Raw genomic sequence first — 15,095 nt, 5'->3', positions numbered from 1 at the left:
CAAACTGGTCACTCTGAATAGGATGAAATGATTATTTAAAACCAAGTTCCACTTGCCCATTCAAGAAGTATTTACGGAGTACCAGGCATCAGGGAGAAAAAGGCAAATATGACATGGGCCCCACCCTCAAGAAATTTACTAAGAATGGAGATAAACAAGTAAACACCTCAAATAGTGAAAAGTATGATAGTCAAGGTAGGAACTAGGCACTTCAGGAATACAGATGAATGAGAATTAATTCCAGCACATCTCGTTATTACAAACTAATCCTTAAAGTATGTGCTTACTTAAAAAGAATAACGAAATTCAATCCCTCTTTGATACTCAGGATGTTAGGTTTCAGAAATCTCGTCTGGTGGTCAACAATTTCTAGTTAGTGTGGAAAATAAAAAATCTGAGAATCAGATTTAGAAAATTAAACTTTAGTAACTAGATCGTGACATGTACAGTCAATAGGGCACGTGCACAGAGGACCCTCTGAGGGCTCACACACGAGAGTCAGGTTCCGTGGCAGGAAAGCAAGCCTGTGCAGTCTTGCCGCTCAAGAGAAAAAATATCAGTCCAGTTCTCGATGCCCAGAGCTTTCCTGAGACTATATAATTTTTAAAAAATAAGTTCAGTCTCTAACTCTTTAACAACAATAAAACCCTCCTGTCTCTTATCCCCCACTGTTAACTTCAGAGGTTCTACAGAAAGGATATGGGGAAAAGTCATGGGGAAGAATGTATTGTGATTTACCTTGATAGCAGAGCCCCGATACTTGTTTTCTCTGGTTTCCTTTGCCACCTAAGGCAGACCAAAGTTAAGTGCTTCTGCCTTGTTAACATTTCAGTTATCTGGACTGCAGCCTTTCCCCATTGGGGTACTGGAGGTTTCTTGCAGATGCCAATTTCTCAAATCCAATTGTATAAGCATATGGTGGTTTAGTGGCGAAGGGCCCACTCCAACATGAGTGCAAGGCCTTCACTGAATAAATCATGGGGAGGAGAGCAGCTCCCTGTGGACCCCAAGTGGGGCCAGATGCTCTCAGTTTTTGTATGCTTTCAAGTGGTCTTAATAATCTAATAGCTTATAGCATTGTGGGGTTAGGGAGCTAGAACATCTAATCCAATTTTCTTTCTTCAGCAACAAATCAGCTGCTGTCAATTTCTATTCCTCAATTTTCCCTAACTATAAAATGGGAATAATAATCTCTGTTCTGTGAATTCTTTACCATTGGTTCTCTACCCTCCTTTGGGTCATGGGTCCCTCTGAAAACCTGATGAAAGAAATAGAGCTTCCCTCCACCCCCCAGCTAATTACATTCACAAAAGCAACATTTTGCAAACAATGGAAGAGAATCCTGAGACCACTTAAAGCTCATCTGCTGACCCTAAGAACCTCAGTCTTACAGGATACAGCACTGAGTGTTGGACAAATGGAATGAAATTCTACATGTATTTTAGGGACACACAGAATGCCAAGAGAAGCAATGAGGCCTTGGGAATGAAATGTTTCTGGTTAGGTTTATCAAATCTACTAATACTAGCCTCCTAATTTTTCTCATGCTATGAAAACAATTCTGTGGCCAAAATGCTCAATGCCTGACAGTAAAGAGGGGCAGAAAGAGGTGGTGGCACTGATAGCTGTAAGAGCGACAGCAGCACACATCCAAATTAATATGCACAATTATCTGCCTGAGGATAAGCTTACTTGTTCCTCTTTTTAGTGATCTACATAAATGGCAGACGTTTCCAAGTTCAAAAAGTTAAAAAAGACTACCATTCATTAGGGAATTGTTAATTAGGGAAGGTGCGCTAGAGAGATCTCACAGTCTCATTCAGTCAGGGAAAATACAGGAATTTTAAGTCCACAATAACGAAAGAGGCATTAAATCAGTGAATATTATGGCCCCCAGAATGAAGTGCCAGCCCAAGTAACATAAAAACCCAGAGAGATAAAAGAAAAAATGAGGGACAACTCAGGGAAAGACAGAGGAAAGACTTAAAACCCAAGGGAGGCCACAAATGCTCCTGCACAACTTTTCATGTGTTTCCCACCATGAAGCTACTTTATTCTTTATCATTCGAAGCTACTTTTAAGTTCTAGGACAGAACCACCTTCATGATATTGCATAAGCTGACCAATTCCTTATTTAAAAGGTATAATGAATATACTCTCATCAGCCTGCTAGTCCTGCATATATATTAATGATGATGATAACGATCACAGCTGACATTTACTGACCGCTAATGATTAAGCAGGGTACTGTGCTGAGCGCTTTACACAGAGTCTCAGTTTGTTTTTATAACAAGCCTATGAGAAAGAAGACTATTATTATCCCCATTTTAAAGATGAGGAAACTGAGGCTTACAGAAGTAAAATAACACCAGTATTAGGTATTGTAGTCCCCTAACCCCAGAAATCAGGGCTACAACATCTAATCCAATTGTTTTAAAAACAAGAATACACAAGAATTTAGTCACACAGGATCTCAACAGTCAACAAAAGAGAACTCTATTCCCACGTGTCTGTGATTGAACTCTGTTATTATGTTTCTGTCTGGGCGAGGCCGTAACCCTGGCAGAGGTACTCTGACACAGGAGGAGAGATGTGTATATGCACACACTGTACACCACTGGGTTCCTGGGGAAGAGGAGCTAACCCTGCAATAAAACCAAATCCAGATTATAACACGGTGCTTAATGAGATCTTGGTTCTAAGTTGGGAATTTATTTTAAGATAAAGCCTCTTCAAAATAACCTGTTTAAACAGGGAGTCACCTCTTTTTTTTTTTTTGCCTCAAGTCTCACTGGATTGCACATTTAATGTTACCTGATAGAGACACATCTGTATTTATTAGCATGTTTACTTGCTCTTTTCTTACTCCTTGCTGATGAAAAAACAAAGGCAAAGGTGCATACCTCTTCTGTTTTTACCTAATGTTACTTCTTTTTTAAGTTTCAACTTCTGGGACACACGGTGTCCAACAGCAGAGCCCGCTGTGGAGGAAGCATTTGGGTTCATCCTAAATTCTAAACTGCTGTGATTTCAAGGACTGACAACTGATAACCATTTTCCCTTGTTTTATATTCTCCTATACATAAAAGCAAATCACTCTGTCAAATAAAAAGTAGCTTCTTCTAAATTGGGTATCCAAGCTGCGTAACATTTGACTTAAATTTCGTTATAAATGTTCAAAATTTTAAGACACATAAAAATGGAGCAGCGATTCACGGCCGACAAGTTGTCATACTCTTGAATCCTAAAGGTACAAACCTGGTAGGCAGATACAGGAGATGCAATATAGGGTGTAAGAGAAGTTTGAGTGATCATTCGGTTTGTAGCAATACTGTATGGTGAAGGATAAAATCTAGAACAAACACAAAAGCCTTTATTAAGTCATCCTTTAAAAAAAGAATAATTCCCGGGACAAATGTCTGATATTTTCCACCTTCACATTTTCCCTCAAGCCATTATGCATTTATCTTAATGACATACCCGTTCTGTATAGCAGCTGTGGTTGGGTCATAAGTAAGTGTCATTCCAGCCTATGGGAAAGCAAAGAAATAGAATCACTTACCCGCAAGGGCATGGTTTAAAAATTCCATTTCTTAGAGTCATGGCAACATAAAATAGAGATAGTTTGGTAGCATTTGATAAAATTGAAAGTTTCCTTTGGAACAAACATAAAGTCAATATTGAGAATTGAGCTCTACGTTTGCTCTGTCCCGTTTGGTAGTCATTAGCTGTGGGCAGCTCTTTAAAATTAAAGGCAACATGGAGTCCCTCCAGCACATTGGCTTTATCTCAAGTGCTCAAATAACCACATGTGACTCGTGGTTATCACTGGACAGTGCAGACTCTAGAACATTTCCACTGGATGGCACTTTACCCTCGACATTCTTGAATCAGGATGTTACTTACGCCCTTTTACGTTATATGCAGTTAGCTGGTGATCACAGCTCTCTACCCACCATCTATCTGTCCATCTGGGAGGGCGTCACTCTCTTAGCACCACATCCATTGGGAAGAGCTTTAAAGTGACCTTATCTGGATTTTAAAGTCTGAATCTGGCACCTATTTCAGAAGTGTGGCAGCCAGGATGCCACAGGGGTACCGAGTCACACACGCTCTCGCGACCATACACCCACGCTGAAGTCTCAAGAAGGGACTTACAAGTCTCACCTCTCCTTCTCTATGCCATGGTCTTCCATTGGGGATGTATTTGTTTGGGTTTTGTCTCTTCTTCTGTCCTCCATCCGCAAACTTACACAATAAAGGTTCTGTAGGAGCTGAGTCAATGGGGACAAATGATATAAAATCAGAATTACATGTGTATGGATGACAAAGTGTAACTGAATCTCTTTGTCAACAGCTGCTGTCCAGGGCTGTCAGGAAAGAGACACTTCAAAGCAAACGTCTTCTCAGACCCTTATAAGATTATCTACTGGTGAAGACTGTACAGAAAATATATTAGTTATTATTTTCAAGCAAGAGTTTAATGAACACATTTAAAGAGCTATTCTGAGGAACCAAAGGAATCTTCTGATTCACTTTTGTGCTTCTTTATGTGTGGATATTTATTTATTTATTTATTTATTTAATTAATTTATAGATTTTATTTATTCATGAGCGACACAGAAAGAGAGAGGCAGAGACACAGGCAGAGGGAGAAGCAGGCTCCCTGTAGGGAGCCCGATGTGGGACTCGATCCCAGGACTCTGGGGTCACGTCCTGAGCTGAAGGCAGACACTTAACTGCTGAGCCACCCAGGTGTCCTGGACACATTTGTTTTAAATTCTGCTGATAAATCCCCAAATGTAAATAAGATTGTGTCACCCTTCCCTCCCCCACCTTAAAAATGCTCCTTTAGCTTCCCGGCATAATTCTTCCAAGAGGCCTTTACTTCCCCCAGGAGAACACAAATTCTCATTTATACTGCTCACACTATATTTAAAAATTTTTTTTTAAAATTTTTATTTGTATTTTGTTCACAGCAGTGAGAACAACTTGGAGGTGCAGTGATTTGTTTGGTGCGTTTCCCCTCTGGCGTGTAAGCTCCACGGGGGCAGTGACGCTTGCTTCTTTCATCCCTGCATCCCCAAGGCCAAAGCGTCTGGCATGTTGTAGGTGCTCACTGCATTTCGGTCGAATCAATGAATGAATACACATAGGTTTCATCTGTTTATCTGTGGAGCACAGCCTTGAAGATAGCTGTACATTGTAAGAAAGGCAAAACACCCACCCACACTGTTTAAAGTTTTTTCTGTGCCTTTAATCATCCCTCCTGGGGTTGCCTAACTATATATATCCACATCATAAAATGATCCGAAGAACTCAAAAAACTAACAGAAAAGCAAAAGATGCAGAAACTCTCATACAATACATACTCATTAGTTAAGAAAAGAGGGGAGGATGGGGAGGGGGAGGAGGTGGCATGGTAGTCCACCCATGACTTTTCATTTTCTTTGCTTTCCATAATGGAAATAGCAGTATATTCCTGAAGGTTGTGCAAATTTCTGTACGTTTCCAGTTAACGTAATAAAGGCAATCACACCTTCCTGTCTGGTTCTCACATTCTGTCCTTTGTCTACTGTACAACTGTGATTACTACTTTCAAGTTCTGTTTCGAAGTTAAATAACCAGGAAGAGAAAAATATTACTTGTGGAAAATTTACTCCTTTCTCCTTTGCCTCTTATTATCCTAATTCATCTCTTATTTTATATCACTATTACCCACCCACTAATGACAGGGTGGAAGCAATAGTGCCTCTCAACACTTCTCTGCCAAAAAACAAAACACAACAAAAAAACCCAACTGTAATTCCTTCTCGGCGAGCTGTCTAGGCTGTTGTTTGGCATGCCTTCCTCCTCTCCCTGGTGTGAAGCAGTCCAGAGGGACAGGCTGGAATGTGAGCTCACTTCTGGAAGCCAGCTACTACGGGAACCAGAAGGTGAGAGCAAAAATGTCAGGAGTCTGGTGAGAATACCAGTGAACCTTGGCCAGGCCTGTTTACCTTCTGACTCCAATACCTCCCCCACTCCCCCCGCCTCCGGCCCCCAGCCCTTCAGGCCTTTCTGAACAGGAAACTTTTGGTTAAGGCAAATGGGTGGGAAGGAAGATAGACTAGGGCCAAATCCTGGACTGAAGATGAATTACCCTGTTTGTCTTTTCAAAAAAAGACTTTTGGAAATTCCTGCAGCCACCAACAATCTCCAAAGGTAAAGTAAATGGATGCAATGAAGCAAGAGGGCTTTCTAATCAGTGATGATGCTTTTAAATCTACAACTGGGCTGTCTGGAACAGGTGGAAATGAGGGCCAGGAGAACACAGCTTTGTAGAAGGGACAGATAAAGGGCAAACCTGCCTGAGTTAGGAGTGTCCTTCTGCCAGGCCTGAAGATATCTCACCTTGATAGCTTTTTAAAAAAATTTATAATTTATTCATGAGAGACACACAAAGAGAGGCAGAGACACAGGCAGAGGGAGAAGCAGGCTCTCCCCGGGGAGCCTGATGCGGGACTGGATCCCAGGACCCTGGGATCAAGACCTGAGCCAAAGGCAGATGCTCAACTGCTGAGCCCCCCAGGCATCCCCATCACCTTGATATCTAAGGTCAAAGAGAGAACTCAGAGAGAAGCCAGATCTCCCTATTCACGAATCTAAAGGTCCTTATGGTTATCCCACAGTTTCTCCAATGACCTGTTTATACTCCCCATAATCTCACAGGGCAAAGGAATATAGTAAATTCTGTGCTGCTCCCACCGTGGGGGACTTCACTTTGAGGAGACAGTTCTACCTAGAGGCACTATAAAGAACGGCTTGCAGACTGAAATTTAACATTTCTCAAAAAAGAGTTGACTTGGCACGATGAGTAATGCAAATGGGCCATTTTCCTCCATTAGCATCACTGCTTCCAGAGAAAGAAGGCAACCAGGTTGGACACTCTCCGTAAGTTCACTACAGGCTGCCGCGCCGGGGAGCTGTGAACAAAAGCATTTAGGCAGCAATCCCTGGGAGCATAAAGCTCCACATATGCTCAAAGGCCACATGCCCTGTCTGTGGTAAGGTGCTGGCAATACATTATCATTTTTCTAGACTATGTGCTGTCAAAAAAAAAAAAAAAAAGCCATTTCGTGTAACAATAAAGCCTGCTAAAAACATAGAATGATGCAGTAAATATCAAGTGAGCAATGACATGTTTGCAAATAGATTATTCAAAATGAAACAAATGGAAAAGGATGTAGCTGAATCTTTCAAGAACTACATTCACTCCATGCTGTCATTAAGATATTTTTCTCCCCCTGAAAGCAAAAAGGTAAGTACTTAAAACAGTTTGATATTGGCAGGTATCCATATCTTAGGAAAACAAATTTCTTTTTTTAAAAATAATTATCACCAGGGGTGCCTGGGTGGTGCAAGGAGGTTAGGCGTCCAACTTATGGTTTCAGCTCAGGTTGTAATCTCTCAGGGTAGTGGGATCAAGCACCACGTCAGGCTCTGTGCTAAGTGCAGAGCCTGCTTGAGATTTTCTCTCCTTCTTCCTCTGCCCCTCCCACTGATGCTCGGTCTCTCAGATAAAGAAATAAATCTTAAAAAAATGTAAAAAGAATTACAACCATTAGAAATGAAGAGTTTTTTTTTACATAGTCATTGGCTCCTTGTTTTAGGGAAATGGGAGTGCCCCCAGTACTCCACGTGAGGCAAAATAAAATTTTAAAAGCTTCTTTCCTCTGTTAAAATTCTCTCTGGTCTATTTAGCAGTTTCAACTCAACAGTTTATTGAGTGCCTACTGTGTGCAAGGTATAGTGTTAAGAACTAGGGATATGGTCATGGATAAAATAGGGTCTTATTTCATTTTGCAAACTAATGGGAGGGAGAGTGTACAAAATCTTACGAAAGCCCATTTAGCTATTTATGAGACAGAGCACTGTTTTGAGAGATGCCTGTTGTTAATAAAAATGCCACCCAGAAGTGAAATACTTCTGATATTGAAAGGGCTGCATTTCTTTTACAGGGTACCTGGTATTTCATGTACCTGGATGACATTATGTGACGTTCATCACTGTAAGTTCTTGATATCTGATTTAGTACACGAGGTGTATCATGTGCTCCAGGAAACAGCTATGTGAAGACTTCTTTAAGATTATCTATGTTACCATCAAGCTGAGCAAGGGTTAGAGGATTTCAGATTTCTGAATTGAAAACAAACAAATACACCCAGATCTGTGTCATGGCTCACTTATTTTTAAGTATGTGGGAGATTGCTTATTTGATTAGCATATCCTGTGGCTTATTTCAAACCAGACCAAAAGTCTCTAGGAGTTTGTGTTTTGAAGCCTAACACACAGGGTCCAGGTCGAAGGCTGGGAGATGCATGGGATGCCAGCTTGTTCTACACATCAGATCCTTCAGCTGGCCGCCTTGGCTGTTCTTTTTAGAAGGGAGATGATGATGAAGAAGGCTGACACGCAGAAAAAGAAGTGCCATAAATACTAGTAGTTAGGACTCTGATCAAGTAAATTTGGGTGTATTAACTTCAAAAAACCAACATGTAACAGTCAACCCTTATCTCCTATATGGTCAATTTTCTATACCAGCAATTCTTTTTTAAATTTTTTTTTCAAGATTCCATTTATTTATTCATGAGAGACACAGAGAGAGAGGCAGAGACAAAGGCAGAGGGAGAAGCAGGCTCCATGCAGAGCGCTCGACGTGGGACTCGATCCCGGGACTCCAGGTTCACGCCCTGGGCCAAAGGCAGGCACCAAACTGCTGAGCCACCCAGGGATCCCCTACACAATTCATTACCTTATTGTGCAAAACTAGTAATTGCTGAGTCCCAACAAATGACTTGTGACTCAAGATATATTCTACTTAGGTGATATAAAAATTCTAATTACCCACAATCAATTGATTTTGCCATCTATCCAGAGCATTCTCAGTTGAATCTCCCCTTAATTAATCACCACCTTTTGGGGTTCTAAACGGTGTGCCTCAAATGTCTTGTGAGATCTCTCAGGTTATTTTCTCTTCCTTATTCCTCAAGACAGAAAAGTTACTTTCTTGTTCATCAGATCCAACAGGAACATGTAATTCCAAAAGCTTAACTACTGTAGTGTAATCTTCAGCAGACAATGCCACAAATGCAAACGTTGATCTGATATATATATTTTTTTAATTTTTATTTATTCATGATAGGCACACAGTGAGAGAGAGAGAGAGAGGCAGAGACACAGGCAGAGGGAGAAGCAGGCTCCACGCATCGGGAGCCTGACGTGGGATTCGATCCAGGATCTCCAGGATCGCGCCCTGGGCCAAAGGCAGGCGCCAAACCGCTGCGCCACCCAGGGATCCCTGATCTGATATTTTTTGGCACCTCTTGAGAGCCATCTGAAGTAATTGCACTGTCGGGAATCCACTGAACGTGCCCTCAACAGAGCTTTGTGAGTGGGATGATCTTTCGCAATGCCTGATTTTGTGGCACTAACAATCCCTTGTTAGGGACTATAAGCTTATATGGGTGATGCCTGTGCTGATTCACTTCACATCTCGACCAAACAGCTTGCTGACCTATCTTCTAAAGCTCAAAATCTGTCATTATTTAGACTCGAATGTCTTCCCTTGCTATCCACACTCAGAATCACTTCTAGAATGCCTGCTCCAAACACTGTAGTTCATAATTTGACCTCCTGGAAGTCTTCCTTGCCATCTAATCAAATGGCTCTGAGGACTAGAGTTCTCTGTAGTTTGTGAGAGTGGACCTTTTCCTGTGTTCTAACAGCTGGAGAAACTGCTACTTCCAAACTCCCATTTTTCTAGTTAAGCAGTATTTATCCTAATCAACATTCTGTAAAACGTGAACTGCCCTCGATAGAAGCTTTTCCATCAGTTGTGGAAAACCAGCCCACTCAGCAACTGTAATTAGCTTTCTTTCTGATAATGTTGCCTACTTTCAAAATTCCTCAACTAGCAACATGCATGGAACTATCTGGGGCTCTTCCTTTAAGAATTTCGTTGTAGGGATCCAATACATTTCATCCATTTTGTGTGTGCACGACACCACTTCCTTTTAGCATCCTCTTTGTTTCTAATCCTGCTGCCCTGTCCAACCACCACATAGAGCTACAGCTTTTCTTCACAGGCGTATGTCCTCTCCAACTTTCCTGATCCTTATACAGTGGCTCCACCTCCTGCTCAGCTTTACCTACCAGCATAAAAATGATTTAACATTAAAATCAAGTTAAATAAGAAAACAAAAATATCCTTCCTCAACACTCCAACTTAGATGTTTTAATGTTCTATATTTACTGCTTTTCTCAGTCTACGTTTTTCATATCTGCAATGATAGGTCTTCCCCCCCCCACTGTTTACATTGTGGACTTTCCCTATTTTGGTACAGAATCATTTTTTTAAAAGTGGTTACATAAGGTTCTTCTTCTTCTTCTTTTTTTTTTTTTTTTTTTAAGATTTTATTTGAGAGACCAAGAGAACATGAGCAGGGGGAGGGGCAGAGGGAGTGAGAAGCAGCCTCGCCACTGAGCAGGGAGCACGAGGTGGGGCTCGATCCCAGAATCCCGATCCAGGGTCTGGAATCATGACCTGAGCCGAAGGCAGACACTCAATTCACTGAGCCATTCAGGCGCCCCAGTTACATAAGGTTCTATTTGAAATGGGATTATGTATAGTTTCTTTGTTATTATAACTAACACTGTATGAACATCTGTGTGTATATCTTATTTATCTTTTTAATCCCAGTGCCAACTGCTAAATTGGTGGTCAGATTGTATGGTAATTAGAACACTGGCTCTAGACTAGTCTCCCTGGTTTGAAATTTGGCTTTGCCATTTATTACTTTGTGACTCCAGGCAAGTTATTCAATGTCTGGGGTTTCATAATCTGTGGAATGGGGATAGTAGTTGTAGTTAATGCAGAGGGCTGTTGCAATTAACATATATAAAGTGTTCAGAACAGCTCAATGCACATTAGCTATTGTTATACTATGATAACAGGAGGAACTCAAATTTTTGAATTATGGTTCTTCCTCTTGCCTTTGAATTATTAAGATAAATTCTCAGGAGAGGAACTTCTGGTTTATAAAAGTTATAAACAGTTTTAGAGACTGGCCTGTTTTTCATGGAATTTGATTTTGTGAGATTTTAACAAGCTGGCTAGGGTTGCCGCCTTGGCTTCACATACAGTGAAGAAATGTGCAAGTTGTAGTTAAGGGTGAAGTTACTGGCAACCGCCTTTCAGAAAACAGTTTCATGGTACACTTACATCTCCCACCCAAGGTCCTTATGCTTTAATAAAATTTTACTCTGCTATTTATTGTTCCTTCCTGGCAGAACCTGATAGTGAAAAGGTGTAAAACCGATTCGAGGAAACTGCTGTAGGCTGGGTGTGAGCGACGGTGATAACACCTGCCCAAAGGCAGCCCCAGCATAAGGTGGGCAAGGCGCTCCAAGCATCTCAGGCTAAAACGTGGCATATTTCTAGTTGTGATCCTCGTTACTTTTTAAATAGTAGACTTACCCTCCTTGGTAGAGAATGAGTTTGAGTTTTAGATCTGTAAGACAGCCCTTTCCCCACTGGCCACCCAAGAATGTTTGAGCACTTTTGCTCTCATGGCTGCTTTCAGTGCAGCCCTTGGAGCATCCATCTCAACAGGACTCCCATTTAGACTCTGCTCTATGTACATACTGGGCAAGGGAGACAGGAACACATCACAATTCAAAGGTGTGATCACATCATCCTAAAGGTACCAGGAGCACCACACATGTCTTCAAGCATTTCTTTTATCATAGAGCTGCCAAATATTTTTTATAGAGTAACAGTGCTGAAGACAAACACTCAGGGAACAAGAGAGACAATAAACACCCTTGCAAGATTCCCAGCCTTTTTGCTAGAGTCAGTTTTTCCTCTAAATGTTACCGTTTCTGCCTCCTGGCATAGGACAATGCCCTAATATCACCACCTATAGACAGAGTTATAAAATGTGTGTAAGAGCAGTTTTCAAGCCCTGCTGGGCATACACCCAGTCTGAAAAGTCAGAGTAACACAGAAAACAGATGTAAAACAAGCTAAGGTCTTTGGACAGAGTTGGCTAGCAGTCATGCACTTCACTGGAGCTCCTCCGTGACAGACGAAGCTTTGGGCTGGGGTGGAATGATACTAGCACAATACCAAGAATCTAATGGCTCACAGATCCAATGATTAGATACATTTTCTTTTTAAAAACTCTGCTTTTAGCACATAGGAACTTATTCAGTCCATTAATGTCACGGAGAGGTCCAGAAACAAAGATGGATAATCACACTGCCTCGTGTAATACTGAACACACATGTGAACTTTGTCCACAATCTGTGTGTGCGTGTGTGTGCACATGAGTGTGCACATAGGTGCCTGCCTCCGACATAGGCAAAGAGAGCAAGCAGCTCTAGGATAGTTCCAGCTAACATGCCAATGTGCATTAATTAGTCTTTTTAAGAGATTGTACTCTTTCAGCAGGTATAGGAAAAGCATTTTTTAGAAAAAACCCTGAATCATAACCATGAGTGACTGTTTTTTTTTTTTGTTTGTTTTTTGTTTTTTTTGCCTTGGGCATGTCTCATATTTTGGACATCTGTTCTATATAAAACTTCCCATCCCTTGTTTCAAACATTCACTGTGTGGGAAATCACCACCCTATTTCTCCATGATAGAATTTTTATCAAGCAAATACTATTATTTTAAACCTCTATGGAATTCACCTAGATTGTTTTACAAAGTAGTCATTGGTTCTTTTATCCTGATTGGGGACCTTCCAAGCAAATCTGATTTACTGCAAACCAGCTAGCACTCAAAAGCAAGATAAAAACCAAGATAAATCCAAATAAAGGATAATGCTTCAACATTTTCAGGGGAAAATGAGACTGGATGGGAAAGGACAGAAGGAATGGCCTCATGAGTAATTTTTTTTCCAACACAAACCATTACGTGTATTTAAGGAAGATTCTGTCAGAAGATAAAGCCTCTCTGAAAATATGGTAACATCAGACATAAAAGCACAAGATTTTAAAAAAGCAATTTCAGAAAACAGATTGCATTAAAAACTGTGATGTGGATTTTCAGAGAGCTATAAACATGTATGACATTACGTACCATGCCCCAGGTCAGGGTGGAGTATGCTGGCATGGGGGAACCCAGACATATTATTCTGGTATGAAAAGAGCATGTTGGCAGGAGGGTGGGTGGCACTTGAGAAGTAACAACTCATGTGCAGACCTGACCTCCTGCTCAGCCATTTAGAGACTTTCCTAAGACTGTTAGAGTTAAGTTCACTGTTCAGTTTAACTTTCATAAAGTATCTTTTGGGGAGCCTATCTAATGTGGGTTTCTCTTCTGTACTTGGCTCCAATGTCACAGGCAAATTGCCAGTCGTGCAAGAATCGGAATACTCTGACAGAAACCATCCTGGATAATTCTGCTTATGCCAGCTAAACAACTTGCATCATTGACAAAACCATCCTCTGACTCTATTTATGAAATGTTATGTCTGCTTAGCAATGAACCTACATTATTTAAAGTAGAGGCTCATTCAATTTACCCCTGCCTGACAATATTTTTGTTTTGCATCTGGTTCTACTGAAAGGAATATATACATTCCATGAAGAAACCTATGGTATGGCGTAGCCAGTTAGGGAATTTGAGAGAACAGCATTTAATAAACAGACTGGTATTTAAAGAATATTCTCATATTATGTGTACAAAAAAGGAGGAAAATCCAGAGAAGTTGAAAACTGTTTCAAATTCTACTGCAGTGCCCAAATCCACTTGGGACTTATTCTGGGGAAAAGTTGAGTTCCCTAGAACGGTGTGCTTCCAGGGCCCGCGCTACACATTTCAAACCCCTGCTGAAAGGCGGTTCAGACTTGCTTATATGCAAAGAAGTATCCAGATAAACCCTCAAAATAGCCACGATTTTTGTGATGAGCCCTACATGAAAAATGCTCTTAGAAACCACTTGGTAACCTCTGTTGTTCTAGGGCGACACAGGCTTTCTGTGCCTAGCACAAAATTAAAAATAAACCACAGCTTCTACTGCCAAAGAAACTGCAGTGTAGCTGGGAACACTAAAACATAGACAAAATCATGAAACATTAGAAAATGGTATAAAATTAAGCTCTGCTTCAGAACAAAGAGAACGGCTTGACAGCAACCCCCACCCTTGCCCCAAGCAGCGATCCTCTTGAGGCAGAAGGAATCTGTTTCTCACACGCCAGCTGACACTTGGCACGACTTGGAAGAAACTATTCTCTACTAGTTGCAAAGGTACAGAGAATCCTACAATCATTTCCATGTGGTTTGGAAATCAAGGTCTCTTTTTCCTTGAATGGGAATGACCAATAGTCTTTAAACCCACTTCAAAGAAAACAATTAAATGATACAATCATGAAATCCTTTTGGAGGAAAAAGGAGACTGTCCAACCTCGATCTGTGACACCCCGAGATCGACCTCATTCAGGAAACTGCTAGATGTTAGCTCATCTCAGGCCGATGATGGAACATCACAACGATTACGTGCAGGAATGTTGTTCCTTCTCGAACTCTCTTTGCCGTACATATAAATGAGCTAATAATTACAGCGGTCACTGGCGGGTGCCCGAGCCGCCCTCCCAAGGGTCTGGTATGGTGGGGTCCTGACACAGATAAACGGGCAAGTACGGAGAGCACACCAGCACTCAGCTGCGCGCAGGTGTTAACCTCTGGAGGCCCCGCAGGGCAGCTTCTATCGAAAGCTCCCATGTGTTAAATTTCTCTCTTGCCTTTACTTGGTTGGAGGATAAGAACATCGTCTTTTATTTTCTTTCAACTCAAGGGCTGTTGACAGGAGAAACAAAAATAACTTAAAAAAATAAAAAGGGAGCTCTTGCACAAAAGTTGGTTCCTCGGGACAGCGTACTTCCAGGCCTTTTATTTGATGACCCAAACCTGTGCCTGCCGGCAGCTCAAGCTCATGCGCAGGCCTACAAACCCTGCGCTGTCAGGTTTCCGGGTTTGGACACGGAGCGCGGTCTGAGCTATGACGCACGCTGACGGACAGAGGCTCTTCTAGGAAATGAGACTCAAC

The 15,095-nt window shown here is 41.4% G+C and overlaps 1 protein-coding gene across 9 annotated transcripts in view; it reads right to left on the bottom strand.

The window, feature by feature from the left end:
- Positions 1 to 15,095, bottom strand: part of RBMS1 (RNA binding motif single stranded interacting protein 1) — a 213,331-nt gene that overhangs the window by 9,340 nt on the left and 188,896 nt on the right. For 6 of the 9 annotated variants that reach the window (XM_077883262.1, XM_077883263.1, XM_077883268.1 and 3 more), the window contains 4 exons: positions 4,159 to 4,274; positions 3,481 to 3,530; positions 3,259 to 3,352; positions 739 to 786 (listed from right to left, as the gene is read on the bottom strand). In XM_077883262.1, the coding sequence (XP_077739388.1) occupies positions 739 to 786; positions 3,259 to 3,352; positions 3,481 to 3,530; positions 4,159 to 4,274 (308 nt within the window). The remainder of the gene's footprint in view (positions 1 to 738; positions 787 to 3,258; positions 3,353 to 3,480; positions 3,531 to 4,158; positions 4,275 to 15,095) is intronic. The other 3 variants (XM_077883264.1, XM_077883266.1, XM_077883267.1) reach the window with 3 other exon arrangements.

Source organism: Canis aureus, chromosome 34, assembly GCF_053574225.1.
Source record: "Canis aureus isolate CA01 chromosome 34, VMU_Caureus_v.1.0, whole genome shotgun sequence".
Classification (NCBI taxonomy): domain Eukaryota; kingdom Metazoa; phylum Chordata; class Mammalia; order Carnivora; family Canidae; genus Canis; species Canis aureus.
This window is presented reverse-complemented; position numbering and strand designations above follow the sequence as displayed.